Source organism: Phaseolus vulgaris, chromosome 8 (genome assembly GCF_000499845.2).
Source record: "Phaseolus vulgaris cultivar G19833 chromosome 8, P. vulgaris v2.0, whole genome shotgun sequence".
Taxonomy (NCBI): Eukaryota; Viridiplantae; Streptophyta; class Magnoliopsida; order Fabales; family Fabaceae; genus Phaseolus; species Phaseolus vulgaris.
Genome location: NC_023752.2, coordinates 52,994,470 through 53,016,149, shown reverse-complemented (window position 1 = coordinate 53,016,149; position 21,680 = coordinate 52,994,470). Strand labels below are relative to the sequence as shown.

General features: G+C 33.2%; 1 protein-coding gene across 6 annotated transcripts; it reads right to left on the bottom strand.

Annotated features, from left to right (window-relative positions):
- Positions 1 to 12,295: 12,295 nt before the first annotated feature.
- LOC137826296 (agamous-like MADS-box protein MADS1) lies at positions 12,296 to 21,073 on the bottom strand. 6 transcript variants are annotated; one of them, XM_068632212.1, is made up of 9 exons: positions 20,765 to 21,073; positions 20,236 to 20,480; positions 18,143 to 18,224; positions 17,191 to 17,252; positions 17,011 to 17,110; positions 16,793 to 16,834; positions 16,210 to 16,251; positions 15,958 to 16,115; positions 12,296 to 12,607 (listed from the first exon to the last, which is right to left on the bottom strand). In XM_068632212.1, the coding sequence occupies exons 2-9, from the start codon at positions 20,463 to 20,465 to the stop codon at positions 12,604 to 12,606; spliced, it is 720 nt and encodes a 239-aa protein (XP_068488313.1). In that variant the 5' UTR covers positions 20,466 to 20,480; positions 20,765 to 21,073; the 3' UTR covers positions 12,296 to 12,603. The 6 variants fall into 6 exon arrangements, with proteins under 6 accessions (XP_068488313.1, XP_068488309.1, XP_068488314.1 ...); XM_068632208.1 differs by having other exon boundaries at positions 12,296 to 12,568; positions 20,765 to 20,904; XM_068632213.1 differs by having other exon boundaries at positions 20,542 to 20,863.
- Positions 21,074 to 21,680: the final 607 nt, after the last annotated feature.

Genomic DNA, 21,680 nt, shown 5'->3' with positions numbered 1-21,680 from the left:
CATCAAGGGTTCCTTACACATTATTAAAACAAAACCTTTTCTACATAGGTAATTATTACTTCTTCTTTTTTATGCATTCTATATGTAAATTCAATCAATATAAAATATAGTATCTTTAAATCCGATTATTAACCAGTACACCAAGTCACTTTAGCGATGGTTAAAAGCAGATGTATATTTTTAAACCATTGTCTATGGGATGCTGCAAACAAATTTGATCACGGTTTGAATTGTCATTATATAATTACATAACGAGGCCAGTTGATTTAAAAATTGTTGTCTTAAGTAATATTGAGAGTAATCTTAGTATCTTATTGTTGGAGATCCCACATCGACTAGTGATGCGAATATTTCATTGTATATAAGTGGATGCAAACCAAATCAAATGAGCTAGTTTTATAGGGTTGAGTTAGGCTTAAAATGATACATTGACAATGTTGCTCCAGTATACAACCTTTCTTCTTTGCCTAAAATTTCAATTTTTATATGAAATGACAAAAATATTTTTTTTATATCATCAATTAGAAATTGTATAATGAAGCAAGGTGTCAATATATTATTGCTCTTCGTAGTAAACTGTCATCTTTATCCAAAACAATAATTAATCAACCTCTACACAATATGAATTCTACAACCCGTTATAATGAATAATATAGAAAGAAACCATTAAAAATATTACAAATAATACGATTATGATTTCTGAAACGTGATGAGGAAGAATGCAATGACAACAAGAGAATACAAGCGAGCGGTGGTGAGTAAGAAAAGAGAAAAACAAACATGAAGAACACGGGGTCAAAGTGCAGAAAAAAATGGAAGAGTAAAGTAGGCATAGGTGTAGGCATATGTGCACAATCTTGTATACTCGTTTTATGAAGAAGATCGATAGTGTATTTTCTTTGACTAAGATGAATTCCGGAACTGTTGCGGGCTACCTCGAGGCCTAAAAAGTAGGTGAGATCGCCCAAATTCTTGATCTTAAAGGTTTGGTCCAGCATGTTGGTTATATTAAGAATCTTAGCACGATCATTCCTAGTAAGCACAATATCATCCACATAAACAAGAATAATAGTAATGTTAGTGTCATGACGTTTTAAGAATAAAGAATGATCAGCTGAAGATAAAGTTTAGTTTTGTGAAATTAAGAAAGTTGACAGCTTTTCATATCATTGTCTTCCAGCTTGCTTAAGGCCATAAAGAGACCGCTGAAGTTTACAAACATTGTTGTTAGGAAGAAGAAGCCCAGGGGGAGGTTGCATGTAAACCTCTTCATGCAAGTCTCCATGTAGGAATGCATTATTAACATCCAATTGTGTAAGAGACCAGTTATAGGCAACAGCAAGAGCAAGAAGGAGACGAAGAGTAGTTAATTTTGCAACTGGTGCAAATGTATCCAAGAAATCAAGACCTTCCAACTGAGTGTAACCTTTGGCAACCAAACGTGCCTTGTAATGGTCTACAGTTCTATAAAACCATCTACAACCAATAGTCTTCTTACCAGGTGGAAGGAAAATTTGCCATGTTTTATTGGTGTCAAGAGCATCTAATTCAGCTTTCATTGCTAGCTGCCAGCAGGTTTGTTGGGAGGCTTCATTATAGTTGCGTGGCTCCATATGGGCTGAAATAGAAAGAATCGTATGCTTAAAACTACGTGATAAAGTATGGTAAGAAACATAATTACTAAGGGGATAATTAGAACTTACATTGTGTACAACTGGCAAATCAATTTGAAAATCTTCTAAATAAGCTGGAGGTCTCCTTGATCTTGTTGAATGCCGAGGGGGAGTATCAACAACATTTTCAACATTGGTGGTCGCAATAGTTTCAACCGTATAGTAGAAAAAGAGAGATCACATTTTGAATCATAATTGGGAGGCAGAGGTAAAGACACAAAATATTTGGACTCTGTTGAACATCAGTAGTCAATTGATATGGAAAATTAGTTTCATGAAAAATAACATGTCTTGAAACCTCAATTTTGTGATTTTTAAGATTGAGAAAAATATAACCTTTGGTGTGATGCTGGAAACCAAGGAAAACACCATGAACAGAACGTGCATCTAATTTCTTTCTATGTGAAGTGAGAGTGTTAGAGTAGCATAAACATCCAAAAACACGTTTTTGAAAGATCACAAAGATTACCATTTAGTTTTTCATAAGGAGAAAATTTTTGTAAAAGGGGAGTAGGAGTACAGTTAATTAAGAAAGTTGCATGTTGTACAACAAAGTTCCAAAACAAGGGAGGTAAATGGGCTTGAAAAAGTAAGGCACGAGTCACATTTAAAAGATGTTGATGTTTGCGTTCAACAATGCCATTTTGTTCAGGTTTCAACACAGGTGGTTTGATGAACTATACCTTTAGCAGAAAAAAAATCTTTCATAGCAAATTCAGCACCATTATCAGTTCTAATAGTTTGAATAGTAGTTTTAAAGTTGTTTTCAATATAAGCAACAAAACTGACTATATGATTACGAACTTTAGATTTATTGTGCAAAAAAATGGTCCATGTAAAGCGAGAGAAATCATCCATAATAGTTAAAAAATAATGGAAACCTTGCATAGAAATAACAAAACACGGACCCCAAATATCCATGTGAATCAACTCAAAAGATTTTGAAGAACAAGAACTGCTTAAAGTAAAAGGAAGTCTTTTCTGTTTAGCAAGATGACAAGTATCACAAACATCAAGCTTCTTAGCAAAAATATAAGGGTATTTAGTGCTCAAAACCATCAATCTTTCATTTGAAACATGTCCCATTCTATGATGCCACAAATTTATGTCCTTAACAGTACAATGTAAAGCAGGAACAATATGAGGTGCAACAGTATTTCTAATAGTAGAATGTTCAAAAACATACAACCCAACTCTAGCATCAACTAAACCAATCCTCTCTTTGGTTTGAGTGTCCTATATCACACAGTTTATGGATGAAAAAATTAAATTGCAGTTAAGATTAGAACACAATTTAGAGGTGGAAATCAAATTAAAAGAAAATTGGGGAATATATAGGACATCAGTAAGGTAGAATTTGAGATTAAAAACAATAGTGCCATAATTTTTAGCAAAAACATTTTGGCCATTTGGTAAACTAATTTGAACAGGTGTTATACTTTTGTACGTATTATTATTATTATTATTATTATTATAAATTAAACAAAATAGTTTGATTATACTGTTCAACTAGAAACTGATTATCAAACCAGTTCATTTACGAACGAAAACCTGTTTTAAAACAAAAAAACTGTCACAACCAGTTTATCTAAAACTGCACAAATAGGTTAAAATTGTTTTGTACGTGTGTTTACCAAAACAAACTTATCTATATGATTCTCTTAAAGTTAAACATTTAATAAGGGTAAATTTAAGTTTAACCTAACCTTATAAAATCAGTTTCTAAGATGAAAATTGTTTTCATTTATATGCTATAAATTAGTCTGGTTTATAGTTGTTATGGCAGAAACTAACGAGAGTCAGACGTCTGGTCTTCAATCAATATTGCTCAGTAAGTTGGAGACAGATGGAGAGTGCACGACTTTGTTATGGCGATAAAGCTCTACAGGAATTTTTCAAAGTGTTCCTCATCAACAAAGCTTCTACCTAGTTAACCAGTGTTCTGCCAGAAACTGGCGAGAGTCAGACGTCTGGTCTTCAATCATCATTGTTCAGTAAGTTGGAGACAAATGGAGAGCGCACGACTCTGTCATGGCGATAAAGCCATACTATAATTCTTCAAAGTGTTCATCAAAACTTATGTCGTGGAAACAATGTAAAGCAGGAACAATATGAGGTGCAACAGTATTTCTAATAGTAGAATGTTCAAAAACATACAACCCAACTCTAGCATCAACTAAACCAATCCTCTCTTTGGTTTGAGTGTCCTATATCACACAGTTTATGGATGAAAAAATTAAATTGCAGTTAAGATTAGAACACAATTTAGAGGTGGAAATCAAATTAAAAGAAAATTGGGGAATATATAGGACATCAGTAAGGTAGAATTTGAGATTAAAAACAATAGTGCCATAATTTTTAGCAAAAACATTTTGGCCATTTGGTAAACTAATTTGAACAGGTGTTATACTTTTGTACGTATTAAAAGCAAATAAAAAGGTGCAAACATGATCTGTTGCTCCTGAATCTAAAATCCAATAATTTCCAGTTTTCTTTATACTATTGGAAGCATAAATGTTACGTGTGGGAGATTGGTCTGTTGCTTTGTGTGTGAGATTAGCAGTGAAGGATCTCACTTGGTCCAATGAGGTGAAAATCTCTATTTTCCTGTTTCTTTTGAGAATGCTCAGAAACAACTTCATCAATAGTAACAACATTATTAATTTGACCAGTTTTACCATTATAGAATTTGTACTCAGGAGGGTATCCATGCTTTTTGTAATAAGTGTCAACCGTATGACCATTTTTACCACAGTGAGTACACGTTTTTCTATTATTTTTATAAGTCCTATTATCTTGTCCAGGAAAACCGACACACATTCTTAGTGTGGCCATTTTTTCCACAAAAGGTACAAACACCAGGAACATTATTTTGATTGGAATTAACACTGTTAATATTGATTACAGAGAAGTTGTTAGCCAGTTGACGTTCTTGCTGAGTCACCAAAGAAAAAATCTTGGGAATTGGTGGTATAGTTTCCGTTAAAAGGACATGAGACTTGATGTTATGATACTGTTCATTTAACCCACACAAGAATTGCATAGCTTGATCCTCACATTTTCTTTGACTAATAATTGAAGCAACAAAACAAGTACATTTTGTTTGACAGATACACACAGGATTAGGTCTGAAATTGTCTAGCTCATCCCAAATGATTCTAAGTTTAGTAAAATATCTTGTAATTGACAAATCTCCTTGATTTAAATAGACTACTTCAGAATGCAAATCAGAAATTCTAAAAAGATCTCCCAAGGAATATCTAGTTTTTAAATCGATTCAGACATCTATGGCCATATCCATCCATATTATACTTTGTCTAATAGGAGTAGAGACAAAATGCACTAACCAAGAAACAACCATGTTGTTACACCTTTGTCAAGCCGAATACGTTGGATCGTTCTTGGCTGGGCAGGGATGTGAACCAAGAATGAACTCCACTTTGTTCTTTGCACTCAGCACTGTCACCACTGATCTGCTCCAAGAATGATATTTTGTAGAGTCGAGCACCAGTGACACCAAGGGGACAACGGGATTTTCATTAGGATGTAGGTAAAGAAAACTATTCACCGATTGACTTTGTTGATCGAACTGTGTTTGTTGCTCCGAATCTCCTTCCGCCATATCTAAAGAAAAATACATAAAGAAATTAGGGCAAGAAAACAATTAAGAGAAAGAAATTTCAGAATGCAGCGGCACCAAGAGAATACAAGCAAGCAGTGGTGAGTAAGAAAAGAGAAAAACGAACGTGAAGAACACGGGGACAAAGTGCAGAAAAAATGGAAGAGTAAAGTAGAAAGAAATATTGTATTATTATTATTGCTGTATGAAAAAGGTACATGAAATGTAATATAAAGGAAAAAGAAAAGACACACAAGAAGGCATGGGCTAAAAGAACAAGACCAAGAGTAAAAGGGTTACACAAAGAAAAATAGGACCCAAGAAGAAGCCCAACAATAAGATTAACAACAAATGTTAAGCATGAAAAAATTAAAATAAAAAATAAGAAATAAAAGGTAAAACTACAAAAGATAAGTTTATAAAGTTTTGTAATATCATTTAGCGTGATATATTGTAGAAATTAATGTATTGGAGAAATTAATGTTGATTAAAAAGAAAAATTGGAGAAATTAATAAAGTATATATTTCTCTTTCTGCTTGTGCCTTTGATTTAAATCAAGTGATTAGTGTTAGTACATCAGTTATGATATTACCCTTTTACTCTGTATTTACGTAACTCAGGGTTATATATACCCATCTCTTGCTCTCATAATAATATACTCAGATTTATCTTTCTCTCTCTTCCTTCTCTCTCTTCTCTCTCCAATACTCTCTCTCTCTCTTATTCTATATGGTATACAGAGCATCATGACTTCATCATCATCTCTTTCTGAAAATTTTTCTTCCAAAACAGAGCCTGTTGTGCCCTATATTTTTCACACTCCTATTCCGATAAAACTCGATGCTGATAATTTCTTGATTTGGCGGCAACAAGTCACTGCAACCTTAAGGAGCATGGATCTTTTACCTTTCTTGGATGGGTCTTGCATGCCGTCACGCCTCATTGTTGCTGATGATGCCTCTCCTAAGTCTGTCAACCCCAAATATCTTACATATGAGCGTCAGGATCAGTCTGTTCTTGCATGGTTATTGGCTTCCATGACAGCTGGCATTCTCACACAAATGGTGGGCTTGGATTCATCACATCAGGTATGGAGCAAACTTCAAACCCACTATGCCTCTCAAACCAGAGCACAGATCAAAAAACACAAACAACATTTACGTAACCCCAAGAAAGATAGGTCTATTTCCACCTTTCTCCTTGATATCAAGAAAACCGTCGACAATCTTGCTGCAGTTGGATGCCCAATCTCCACAGAGGATCATATTGAAGCTATTCTTGATGGGTTGTCCGATGAATACGACCCTTTCGTCACTTCCGTTACATCTCGCCTTGATCCCTATACGGTGGATGATATAGAAGCGCTTCTTCTGGCTCAAGAGAGTCGTATTGAGAAAGCCAAACACTCTGTTGATCATCTTCTGCAGGCCAATGTTTCCGCTGCTCCCGCCAACATTCATCAATCTTATTCCTCTCGTAAAAAGCATTTTCTGTCTCATGCTACTTCTGGTAATAGTAAACAACGCTTCTATTCCAAACAACGTTTTCCACCCTTAAAAACCTATCACAAGACACCTCCCACTACCTCCGCGACAAGAGTGCAATGTCAAATCTGCGGGAAATATGGGCATTCCGCTCTACACTGTTGGCACAGGTTTGACCCATCTTCTCTCATCACCTCACTGCTCAAAGCACTAATCTCTCAACTAAAACACCCTACACAGGTTCTGAAAAAGTCTCTATAGGTAATGGTTCAAAGTTACCCATCCATTCCATTGGTACTGCCACTTACACTGACTTATCTACACATAATACATTCTCTTTAACCAACTTGCTGCATGTTCCCTCTATTTCCAAGAATCTCTTAAGTGTTTCTCGGTTTGCTCGTGACAACTGTGTATTTTTTGAGTTTTACCCTGACATGTGCTTTGTCAAACGTCAGGGAACAAACGAGATACTCCTTCAAGGCAAGCTTAAGGATGGTCTCTATGTCTTCACCAATCTTGTTCACAATACTTCCTATTCTGCTTATGTTTCTGCTGTTTCTTCCTCTACTTACAACATTTGGCATTCCCGTTTTGGCCATGCTCAACCTAAAGTGATTCATCAAATCATGAAACATTGTAATATCCCATATACTGCTACTCGGGAATTTTGTACTGCATGTGTAATTGGAAAATCACATCAACAACCCTTTCATACTTCTCAAACTGTATATTCCAAACCCCTTCAACTTGTTTTCATTGATATTTGGGGTCCTTCTTCTACCCCTGCTACTAATGGTGCTTGTTATTACATTGCCTTTGTGGATGCTTACACTAAATATGTATGGTTTTACTTAATACACAGCAAAGCACAAGCTCTCTCTGTTCTCCAATCTTTCAAATTATTTGCAGAAAAACAAACTGGATTTTCTCTCTTAAGCATTCAAACAGATAATGCAAAGGAATTCTTGTGTTTTAAAAATTTTCTCTCCACTCATGGTATCACACATCCTTTAACTTGTTCTCATACGCATCAACAAAATGGATCTATAGAGCGCAAACACAGGTACATAGTTGATATTGGTTTAACTTTGCTTGCTAGTTCGTCCTTACCTATGTCTTTTTGGGGATATGCTTTTACTGCTGTTGTTTCTATTATAAATGTGCTACCTACTTCTGTCTTACACAACTCAAGTCCATATCAACTTATGTTTAATAAGAAACCCGATTATTCTATATATAAAATTTTTGGATGTGCCTGTTATCCGCTGCTTAGGCCATATAATAAGCATAAAATGAATTTACGTTCTTCTTTATGTGTTCCTTGGGTATGCACCAAATCACAGAGGTTATATTTGCTTATCACCCACGGGTCGTATATACATTTCTCGTCATGTTATCTTTGATGAACAGGTTTGTCCCTATGCTCTTTCTCCTAACCCATTCATTTCTGTTTCTTCAAATCATATGAGCCATTCCTCTTCTACAACTACCCTAGCGGTGTTCCCAGCTGTTCCGCAGCCTACGCCTCCGCCCACAAGTATTGATCGTTCTACCGTCTCCTCTGACCCTCCTCCCCATCAAGGTGATACCTCTTCTGCTGTGCCTTCACCACCGATTAGCCCATCTTCATCCCCTGTTCTTCTCCCTCGCACCGCTGAACCACAAAACACCCATCGTATGATTACTCGTGCTAAGGCTGGTGTTTTTAAACCTCGCACGTTTGTTGCACCCACTGTTTCTGGTTTACCCAAGTCCACAAAGGATGCTCTTCTTCGTGCTGAATGGTTCTCTGCCATGCAAGAAGAACTCACTGCTTTACACCACAATCACACATGGGTTCTCACGCCTCTTCCTCCTGGAGTTACACCCATAGGATGCAAATGGATTTTTAAAATCAAATACAACGTTGATGGCTCTTTCCAAAGGTACAAATCCCGTCTTGTTGCCAAAGGGTTCCATCAACAACCAGGTTTGGATTATTTTGAAACCTTCAGCCTTGTTATTAAACCTGTTACTATTCGTCTCATTCTTACCTTAGCTTTACAACATAACTGGTTTGTAAATCAAATTGATATAAATAATGTGTTTTTATATGGGGATCTGGAAGAATCGGTCTATGTGGTTCAACCGCCAGGCTTTGTCACTGGAAATTCCAACACAATTTGTAAACTCAACAAAGCTATATACGGTCTAAAGCAGGCACCGCGATCGTGGTTTCACAAGCTAAGTACCACTCTATGCTCTCTTGGTTTCAGTTCAACCATAAGTGATACCTCTCTGTTTATTCACTTTAAAAATGATATTATCTTATTTGTGCTCATCTACGTTGATGATATTCTCATCACAGGGAATTCTACAACTGCTATTTAATCTCTCATCACGAAACTTAGTAAACACTTTGGCTTAAAGAACATAGGTCGCCTTCATTACTTTCTGGGAGTTGAAGCTAATTGGACATCGGATGGCGGTTTACACCTTTCCCAAACAAAATATATTCATGATCTGCTTAACAAAGCTAATATGGGTTCTTCGAAACCGCAACCAACGCCAATGTTGTCTACCTCTCGTCTCACCAAGGATGCTACCACCGCGTTTGATGATCCTTCTTTGTATCGCTTTGTGGTTGGGTCTCTACAATATCTGCTCATCACTCGTCCAGAGCTCGCTTATAGTGTCAATCGGGTTTGTCAATTCATGCATAACCCTCAACATCATCACTGGAAGGCTGTCAAACGCATTTTACGCTATCTGGCAGGCACTTCTACACATGGTCTTCAGCTTCGCCGTTCCTCTCATCTCTCTCTCAATGCCTTTGCAGACGCTGATTGGGGTTCTGATCCGGATGACCGGAAATCCACTTCAGGACTTGTGATCTATTTTGGTTCTAACCCCATTGCTTGGCTGTCAAAGAAAGAAAAGGCTGTTTCTCGGAGTTCTACAGAAGCAGAATATCGCAGCATTGCTGCAGCGCTTGCTGAACTCAAATGGATTCAGAATTTACTAACAGAGATTCATCTTCCTCCTACCACTCCCACCATTCGAACGGACAACCTTGGTGCAGTTCTGTTTGCTTCCAATCCTATCATGCACTCCAAAACTAAACATTTCGAACTAGATCTTTACTTTGTTAGAGATGCTCTTCAACAAAGGCAACTGCAGCTCCTCCTTGTTCCTGCAACTTTTCAAATAGCAGATATTTTCACAAAACCCTTAACTGCCACCACCTTCACTGCCTTCTCACGTAAATTAATGGTGTTAGACAAAAACAACCATTAATTTAAGGGGGGCTGTTAGTACATCAGTTATGATATTACCCTTTTACTCTGTAATTACGTAACTCAGGGTTATATATACTCATCTCTTGCTCTCATAATAATATACTCAGATTTATCTTTCTCTCTCTTCCTCCTCTCTCTTCTCTCTCCAATACTCTCTCTCTCTTATTCTATAATTAGTAAAGAGATTATTGTATATTTTTGAGGTAATTATGTCGATCATGTTCATAATAGTTTTAATACGATCGACGGTGCAAAGAGAGGAAGCCTAAAACAGGTGATAATGAGAAGCAAGAAGACAAAGAAACCCTAATCTCAAGCAAGAGACAGAATAGAGAAAAGGATAAAGAATCAATCATAATCAGAGAAGGCAAAATGCACAAATGAGAGTATATTTTGTAAAGTGAGTTATTGTGCTACAGAAAGCAAAAGCGGAGGTGTATATATAAAGCAATAAAGAGAAAAAGCAAAACAGGTCACAAATAGTAAACGAAATCCAATACAAGGCCCATTAAACTAAAGATCAACTTTATTAAGTTGAATATATTATTTTAGTGGTTAAGTAGCTTATTTACACTTTTTATTCAATTAATATTTTGTTATAAATAAAGGTGATTGACAAAACCTTTCTTATGCCTCAAAAGTAGAGTTAGTTAAGTTTTTATCCCCTGTAATTTCGTTTTTTCCTTATTCTTATTATTGTTTAGAATCACATCCATAAAATTAATAGCATGATAACACGGGGACACATAAATGCCAAATTATTAAAAAGTATTATTTTACATTATGATAGTGAAACAATATTTTTATATCTGTTAATACAAAACAACCAACACATTCAATATATATATATATATATATATATATATATATATATATATATATATTAATTTTTTATTATTTTTTTAACTTAAGATATTAATATATATTATTATATTATTTAAGCGAGTTGTAAAATGATATTTTTTTAAAGGTGTTGAAATATATTTTTTATCATAAAAAATGGATTAAAACAAAAACAAACATGGACTAAAAAAAGAAAAACAAAAAAATGAAAAATGAAAAATGAAAAAAAAGTAATGTAGATTAAAAGAGAAAAAAAGTAATATATTTCTATGCACAGAAGATAATTAAACTTTAAATATAATATAAATTTTTAACTAAAAATAAATAAAAATTGATATTATAATAACCCAACATTTTCTCAACCTTTATTGTTTTTTTCTTCAACAACCATTATACAACTTTGTGAATGGATGATATGTCACTTGGAATTTTATAGACCCTAAACTTCTATACCAGATCATTTCCAACTGTACCTAATATGTATAAGTGAAAAAAAATTAAAAATATCTTTAATGAAATAAAAATTAGGATTTTGGTAAAATATGTACTCAATCTCAAGCAACCGCCAAACACCCTTTATTCTTCTTTGGTTACTGAGGCAGCGCGGAAGCTTACAGACTTAAACGAAGAGCAGCCCAAGCATCTTTATTGTTCTCGTGGCTAAGCCAACAGCGAAACCTTACAGACACCGCGGCGAAAGCAACGTTGAGGCACCCCAGCGACAACAAACGAAGTCATCGGAGAAGGGGACACTTCGCAGAAGGTGAGCCGAAATTAAGAGTGAAATGATTCCTCCACCACCACACCAACAACACCTCCTCTACACCTCAGCCCTGCACCTTTTTTCAGAACAAAGAAAACAAGGGCAGAATGGGATTTTAAAAACTTTGTTGGGTGCACATCCAAATTGATATGGTGCAGGGAGCAATTGCCTTTATTTAGTTAGTGTTTTGCGTTTGAGAGTTTTGGGTTTGTTAAAACATTGGGCACAAACACGGCCCAATACATGATACCAACGTTTCAATTTCATCCCAGCCCATTCTATTTACACTCCCTTCACTCCTTATTTCTATTTTTGCTTTTTATATTTATAAATAATCTAATAAAGAAATCTAATACACAACAAGGTCAATCTTGTGTGTATATTTTTGACACCACATTATTTATTAAATCCAAATTTATCTCTCTTTCTCTTTTTTAGTTGTACAAATTAAACAAGTAATATTTCTCTTCCCTTACACCTTCACATCCCTACTTTTCCTACAATTTACGAAAATTAGTTTTGGAAAAAGAAACAAGTTTCCACAGTCTAAAATTTTTGTTTACATCATTAATTATTATTTTTTGTTTACATTTCACGTAATATTTGATGAGTTATGTGGACTCCACAAATATTTTCATTAAGTTATACTTCTCCAAACAGAGGCATTTTATACTATATAGTAGAGCCAACCAAAGATACAACACAAATTAATATGGTATGAGTGAATATTATAGAAATTATACATATTGGAAGATAGAGAAACAATATCATATATATAACATACTAAATGCAGATTCTAGCTTTAATTTCTTATGCTTTCCATTGGAAGAAGTTTAGCAGAGGAAATTGGAAGGGCACTCTTCAGGAAACTTAGGGATACGTATCCCACACCACCACTTGCAACCTAACCATATTCAGATGGACCAAAACATAGGGTTATCAGCTGCATCCAAAGGTGAAAATCAAGTCAGAAACATATCAAAATGTTCCTTCAATGTTGCCATAGACAGTCATCTTTCAAAACCATGAACTATATATAATAGTTTCAAAATCATGAACTATATAATAGTTATAATAGTTCGTTAATTGTGAAACATCACAATATCTAATTTCATGTTTTAAATGTTCACTCTATATTGTAAAAGAAGTGTGTGGAAGATTGAAAGTATAAATCAATAATTTTATGTTTTAAATGTTTTTTTATCGAGTAAAATAAGTGGGTTAAAGATTTCACATCAAATAAAAATCCAGTAGGGATAAATTTAAAATGAGCAAAGATCTTATATCATAAACTAGTTTTAAAGCAACAAAAAATGATGGAGGAGATGATCACAATTTTGATGTTATTTACATTGTCATTTAGTTTTAAATAGGTTCAAGTTTGATTTTTTCTGGTTTGTTTATGGGAGGCTTATTGATAGTCATCCATTATTATCCATAGTTGTTTTTGTTTTATTCTACTTTTGGATGCAGTTTTTGTTTACAAGATTTGTTTTCTCTTGTATAAGAATTGAAGCACTCTTAATTTTATTTTTTTATTTAGTAAGAAAATATATATACTATATCATTATTTTGTATATGAAAATTTCTTTTATTTCGGGGGATGGGGGATGGAAGCTTAAATAACCAAAAAAAAGTATTGAAAAGTAGGATAAAAGGGGTAAATAAATGAATAACTTACAAGTTCATTAGGTTGAAAATTGAAGACAAAGTCACAATTGCCTTATACAGTTGGACTAGGAGAAAAATATTATAAAAGAAGTTTTGGGGGATTGAAATCAAATTAAAAAGTATATAAGAGGTAGTCATGCCTAAAGATATCATAATTTGAACTATAATTTTTTAATCAACAATGTTCACTTTATCCCTAACTTAAACCTGGCAAATATTTTTAGACAAACAATATATATACACTCAAGTTTTTTACACCTTCATACAAATTTTAATATGGCGCTAATTAATTCATATGAAATAAAACACAAAATCTAATAGAGAAATAATGTTTTTATCAATAAAAAATAAATAAAATTCTCTCTGAAAAAAAAGACTAGGAAATTAAGATATATTTGAATAAGTTTCTTCTTAAGCACCATAACAATGAAAAGATATGAAAATTTTTATTTTTATTTTTTATTAATTAAAATTAATTTTCACGTAAAAAGTTAATGATAACTAACTATTAATTTTAGACTGATGTCTAATGACTAGTTACACAAAAAAATCTTTAAATAGAAAGTGATTTTAAAGATCAAAATAATTAGTTATTATATTGATTAAATTAGATATCATTTTTTAAACTACAAAAATGTTCGATATCTAAAGTAGTTTCTATTATTAATAAAAGATTATAAAGTAGTTTCTAAATTTGCTAACAAAATTTTAACTACTAATTACTCTATATTCTAAATTAGTCTTCATGAGTATTCTAGAGACTAATTTAGAATCTAAAATACTAGTAATTAAAGTCTTGGTAACTAATTTAGTTACCAATTTAGAAACTATTTTATAAACTTTTATTAATAATGGAAACCATTTTATATACCAACCGTTTTTTAGTCTCTAAATTAGTCAATATAGCAACTAATTATTTTGTTATCTCTAAAACTAGTTTCTATTTAATGATTTTCTAGTAGTGTAGCTTGTTTTGTTAAATTCCATCTTGATCTATCAAAAGATATGGATATAATGCTTCTAAAATAAAGTTAATATTAATTTTGTCTCTTCTAATTCTTAGTTGTTTCTATTTTGTACAAGTGTTTAACCTTTATTTTTACTTTTACGATTTTAGTCCTTATTGATTCTTTACATTCTCTCTCTTAAGTTAGACCTAAAATGGTGGTTTGTGGAAAAAGGTTTAGAGTCTAAATATAGAGGTTGATGAAACTTGAAGGATGGGTCAAACAACAAAGATTCCCTCTGGTGAAGAGATTTGAAGGCAATTTAGAAGTTGGAGGATTGGGCAGGAGTTTTAAAGACCATTTTGTTTGGGAAGTTGGAAATGGGCAATCTATTAAGTTCTGGGAGGACAAATGGGTGGATAATGAAGCCTTAAAGAGAAAATTTCCAAGGCTTTTCCGCTTAGTGTTTCTAAAGAAGCTTTGTTGGATAATTGTGGGGGTTAACAATGGGTGGAAGTGAAATTTGGTTTGGAGAAGGAGTCTTTTTGTCTGGGAAAAGAACCAGGTCGATCAACTTTTGGAAGTGCTGCAAGAATGTGTGCCTGATTCAGATAAAGTTGATAAGTGGACCTGGAAAGATGTCGCAAGTTTTCGGTTAAGTCAGCTTATGCTTTCCTAAAAGGAGATTCTGAAGGGGAGCATCAACATTTCTTTAAGGCTTTTTGGAGGATTAAAGTTTTGCCTTCAGCTCATCTTGTTGCTAGGAGGGTGTTGGAAAACAAGATCGCAACCAAAGTAAATTTGGCCAGACGTGAGATTATGGTTGAAGATATCATTTGCAGCTTGTACGGGGAAAGAGGAGAATTTTCTTCATCTATTTTTTGGTTGTCGTTTCGCTTGGTTAGTGTGGAGTCTCTGTTACACGTGGTTAGGGTTGAAGTCAGTTGATTCTTTTAATCCTCATTCCCATTTTCTACTGTTTAACTTGAGTAATGCACCTAATTATGTCAATTTAGTCTTCGGGAATGTCTGGATTGCGATGGTTAGTGAAATCTGGCATGTTAGGAACAAGGTTGTCTTTAAAGGTGGAGTAATGAATCATTAAGAGGCTTTTTCTTTGACTCAATTGAAAATTTGGTCTTGGATCACATCTAAAATCTCATCTGCTTGTTTTTCTTATTAGGATTGGTGTCTTGAACCTTTGGTTTGCCTACGCTCGATTTAGTTTTGGTTTTAGCTTGTACGTGTATGGTTTCAAGGAATCTTGGTAGAGTAGTTTGGTAGGCTTTAGAATTCTTTAGTTGGTTTTCTATTAGTTGGTTGTTTTTGGTAAGTTGTATAAGGATTGGTTCACCCATGAAATGTTTCATATTTATTTATTCATTATTATTGATAAAAAAAAAGTTAGACCTAGAAGAGATGTACTATTTATATATATTTTGACTCTCTTTTCTGATTTAATAGAAAAAACATAACAAACAGAGAATTATTCATTGTTTTTTTTAATATGGTATCAGAGGTATTTAAAATCTATCATAACGAAAGTTTGATGAACTTATTAGATATTACCCATAATTAATATGTACTCACACTCACAGTGAACTAAACGGCATTAAAAAACAATTAACTCGTGATTAACAAACATAGTGGAATGGATGAAGATGAATGTGCTTACACAAGTTGAAGAGCAGTCTGGTCTTGACGTGAGTATTGATGACTGGAATCTATGAGATTTACAGGGAAGAAATTCCTGTCATATGATTGTGAAGGTGGTAAGGACTCGCACACACTTCCTGTCATATGTTGTTGTTGTTCTCTCTCGTGTTCAGCTATCTGCACCAATCATCACACCAACCATATATTCTCACTTAACTATTTAGGACAAACACATTATATATATAGAGAGAGTCTTGGAGAATGAAGAAACCTTAGCTCGCAGAAAATTATTGTGGTTTTGCAGCTCCATTTCCTGCATTTTTTCATGCATATCTTAGAAAAGATCGATCATAGAAATATCAGGCATAATTTTGGAAGAGTTTGAATTTGAAGTTAATTATTTGATGGGTTTATTCTGCTTTAGTTTCATATTCTTGGTCCTATTTGAATAAGTACAAGAATTACACAATCATGTTCAATATTGTGAAACTTTATGATATATGCATTTTTTCTTCATATACGATACATCACATTGAAATTTTCACTGAAGGCATGGTATTGTTCATATTTTGATTGGTGTTTTAAACATCTAATATGCATGAAATATGTAAGAAATTGTTAGGTGGTATTTTCGTGAGTGGAGTTTTATAAGAGCTCTTTGCCACTATCAGTTTTTATGTTTTTGTTTTGAGTAAGGAGTTTAGAGAAAAACTATTTTAGGTACACTTCGTATACCTGAAATATCTCTATTCTATTTATTTCTTTTTGGTTGATAAAAGAAAAAACTATGCATGTGTAATAAGCAAGTAAAGTAGAAATGAATAGCTTGAATTGAAGGAATGATGAGTACATACCCGCTTTTGCATGAACTCGATATCCGCAAACAATGTCTCATGCTGAAAGAAGTTGATTGCATTGGTGTGTATAGGTCAGTTGAAAGGAATATATACAGAGAATTCTAACTTGAAGGAAAATAATTTTATTCAAGATACTAACTCAAATTATCTTTATCAGCTGCTATAGTTTTTTGACTAATTAACTCATTATAAGATACTTCATTTTCATATTGTACCTTTCTGGATCTAACTCTGCTCAAACCTTTCTCCAATCTACTCTCAAGATTCTTTAATTCCTTTAGACTTAGAGAACTAAGAGCTTCACCAAGGATGTGCCTGGAATTAATTAAGCAAGAAATTCCGGTGATCTTTTCATGAGAGAGATGTTGCCAAATACTTCAAGAAAAGCCACTCACCTGTTTAGATTTTGAATGTCTCTGATTTGTCTTTTTAACTTGGATGATTCTTGCTGATAAAACTGATATTGATAAATAGTGTAGTGTAGTTAGGTAACCTTTGTGAACAGATTACAGTATAAGTATATAACAATTTAGTGATAGGAAAAAATTACATAATTTAACTAGAACACTTAGTAGTTAATATCATTTTCTTCTTGTGATAACTAAATTATATGTTGAGAAAAACACGATGGAGATAAGGTAAATCAAGAAAAACGTAACACGGTGAATTTATCATTCAAGATGATGGGAATTAACTCACCAAACTCAAACAGATTTTTTTGGAACAAAGACTACATTATTTACAAACAAAAAAATCCCAAATTCAAACTCAAATCATGTTTGCTGCTAGAAGAACGCATGATAGGAAACACTACAAGAAAATCATGAAATAGAAATCAGTTTTATAAATAAAAAATAATTAGTTGCTATTGTGACTAAATTAGAGACTATTTTAGAGACTAAAATTTTTTTTGATTTCTAAATTAATTTATATTATTGTTAAATAGTTTCTAAATTGATATTTAATTAACTACCAAGATTTTAACTACCAATTATTTAGATTCTAAATTTGGTAGTTAATTGGATACCAATTTAGAATTTAACAATAATATAAACTAATTTAGAAACGAAAAAAAAATTTAGTCTTTAAAATTATCTTTAATTTAGTCACTATAACAACTAATTATTTTTTTTGTCTCTAAACTTATTTTCTATTTCATGATTTTTTTTTTGAAACAATTTTTTGTGAAACAAGAAAATACTGAGTTGAGCTATTTTGTTTCTAAATTGGTTTTAGTTTTAATTATATATATATATATATATATATATATATATATATATATATATATATAGCCACAGAGAGAGCATTTTCTAACTTTTCTTTGATTTACTTACTGATTAAATTTACCTGTGTATTAGCTTCAGACACAGATTCTGCATTTGAGGAAGCAGCAGATGCTTTCTTGTACCTATCGATAGTTCCTCTAACACTGCAAACAATACAACAAATAGAAACACAAAAATTTGATTTGTTAATCTGTGTTTTACAGGTAAACCATGAACTCGTCTTCTTTGACATTAACTTTAGGTGACATAGGTCTGAGTTAAAAAGGTGTAATCTTAAGATATCCCATTAAACACTGCGTAAAATATCCCAATAAAGTTCAAACAGAAACTGGTTACTCGTGTAACCATAGTTAGATAATACGGTATATGCAGGAAGAGACGGTTGCATGAGTGGGTGTAAGTTTACCTTTCCCTTTAATTGAAGTGTCCAAAACTCATAATGGAAAGAGTTGGGTATAAAATTGACGTGATGAATGCGAATCTTTATTCCACAAAAAGATGAAAGCAATCAAAATATGGGAAAGAGAGAAGTGATTAGCCTTTAGCCATTCTTAGAATCTGTTATCATAACGTTACTTTTAGCTACTTAGGGTAAAGAAATCAGAATAGTCTCTAATCACTGTGATGTAGAACCTCTTTCAGATTTTTTTTTTTATCAAAAAGAAAATTCTTTTTCAAAGATTTTACAGTTTTCTAAATAAGCTTGATAATTATAAATAAAAGATCAATGGAGATGAAGATGGAAAACGGTAGACAATACTCTTGCTGATCCACGAGTAGTTATGGACATTGATAATATCACCATATTGGTGGGAAACCCTAACCAGAGTATACTTTCCTCCATTTATGTAAAGGACAAAATTTACTAAAATGGGAAACAAATTCTGACATCCACGAAACTCTAGATATACTTATTACTTTAAATTCATTTACTTTGTCTACAAACAATTCATGATGAAAACTTTATTCAGACTTTTAAAGATATTGAAAAACGTCACCAATCCTGTGAAAAAAACACTTCATGTGTGTTGCAATGGAGACCCTAATATCTTATTTGATTTCTTCTTGTAAACTCATGGTATTCAAATAAAAAAAAGGTATCCATAAAGAGAAACTGTTTTACCAAAAATTGTATTATAATTAAAGATGTTAAAGAAAAAAAAAAGATGCTATAACACCAGATATGTATTATATATCATATATATAAGTGATCTCTTTTTAAAAAGCCTCTTTCCCTCCTCCCAAAAGGTTATTTAGTTGGAAGATAACCTGGATTTGCAGTTTTTGCACAACCATGTAATGTAATCTTGTAATTAAGAATTGAACTTCTTTCATATAAAAAGGAATTGAAGTGATTGAGGTGTGACTAAAGAGTGAAAAGTCTAAAACCTAGCTCCCAATTGGGTGAGGTGCTTGTGTTATATCACCATATATTGACAAATAAGTGGAAGTAGTACTAGTATTAAGGAAGAGTCAAGCAAGAAACAAGAAGGGTTCATTGAGTGCGTGACAGCTTTGTGCAGTAGATCCTTTTAAGATTTGATGGTTGACAAGTAGAGAGAGAAATTAAGAGAGATAAAGAATGAAAGTGAGAGAGAGAGAGAGAGAGATCGGTAAAGCTTATCACAGCATGGTGATTGAATGAGAACATACACAAGGAAGCTAAGATCCCTCACCTGCAAATCTTTGTAACCCTAAATAAAGCTTTCTCTTCATCTGATACACACGTATACACACACATATATATGATACTTTATATAGTTTCACTCTAATGTCTATATTTCTATCGCTTAAACAGATCTGCACCCTTCTAAACTGGGAAGACGTGTGAAAGAGCAACGAGTACAAGATCTAGACAGAATGATAGATATCTCAGGGAAGACTTCGAGAGTAATTTCTGAAAATTGACACTTGTCTAAGGAATTAATCTCCTTTAATATAAATTTCTCATATATACAACTTCAAAATTGAACTTCTAAGTACAGAAGTTTGTTTATATTATATAATATACACACATATATAGAGAGAGAGAGGTAACACCAGAAAAGAAAAGAAAATAAGCATAAGAAGAAGAAGGCCTTAAAATATAGTTGTGTAAAGATTGTTAAGATATGAAATGAGAGTGAGTGCGTTGAATGTTGAAAAGAAATGAACCTGTTGTTGGCATACTCATAAAGGCGTCCACGGCTTGAGAAGACAACAAGAGCAACTTCAGCATCACAGAGAACAGACAATTCATAAGCCTTCTTGAGCAACCCGTTGCGACGTTTGCAGAAGGTAACTTGCCGGTTGGTGGTGTTCTCGATCCGCTTGATCTCTATTTTCCCTCTTCCACTTTTCTTCTGAGAACACCCTTCTGATATTGCTTCGTTCGGAAACTCCATATCTCTGCCTGCAACCTACCCACTAGAAACTTTTAGTTACAAAAGAAAAAACAAAACACCAAAAGTAGATATTTACTTTTGGGTCACTTCAAGAATGGATGAAATTATTCAGGATAGCCAAAGAAGTTTCGAAAAAAATGGTCATCAAGCTTGACGATTTGTACTGAACATGTAATCACAGAAACTATATGTAATATTAAGCTTTGTTGTCTCTAAGATGAAGATATATAATAATCAAAGACAGAAGGGAAAGAAACAAGGGGTGTGTGTCTAGATAGGAAGGTAGGTAGATGTTGTACCTATGCAAAGAGAAGAACAGTATTTGTAGTGGTTTGGTGTTATGGTACAAGGGAAGAGTGAAGAGAAAAAGGATGCAAAATATGGAAGTGGGTTGGCCTACGAAACAGGTATTTATGGAGTGAAAATAGACCCTCCAACTCATTTACAGTCTGAAAATAATAATTTGGTGAGTGTGTTATGTGTGATGTTTGGAGAATAAAAGAAAAAAAGGAAGGTTGAGAAGAGAAGGGCTTGGCCTGGGATTCACCAATGTATTAACCCTTCATATTTCTTCATGTGTGTATGGGAAAAAGGTGAAGAGGGACAATGAAAGTGTCTTTTTGAAAGTGACTTTGTTATAAGGTGGGGTTTCATTCAATGCCCATGAGAGGGACGTGAACGTAAGTTTGCACTCAAAAACTTGGAACCCTTTAGCTTCAGGTTATTGGTTCTTGGATTTTGAGTTTTGGCATTTTATCCTCATAGAATCTACACTTGTTTGTTCCCTCCAACCCACTCTCTTTCTCTCCTCCTTCAACCCTAGCATTGTTTCAGTTTAGGACACCTTATGTTTTCACATTCATTTTTTCCTAATTAGGTTCAATAACATTATGTATTCACATCTTTCATTTTAGTTAAGGAATTCATTATCAGTTGAAACACTCTTATATAATCTTTTTGGGTTCAAAAGTTATGGTGACTTTTAACTTTATTTTAGAAAACAAAATGAACTAACATCTTGCAAAATTTCAGCAATAACTATGTTACAATCACATTAGATATAAGAAAATCAAATCCAAAATGACAAACAAAACATATTTTAATAAGTTATTTAAAGCTTTCTGAACTTAAAATTAACTTTATATCAAGAAATAGATTATTAATGTGTAACTAAATGTATAAATATTTATCTAAAATCATATATATATATATACA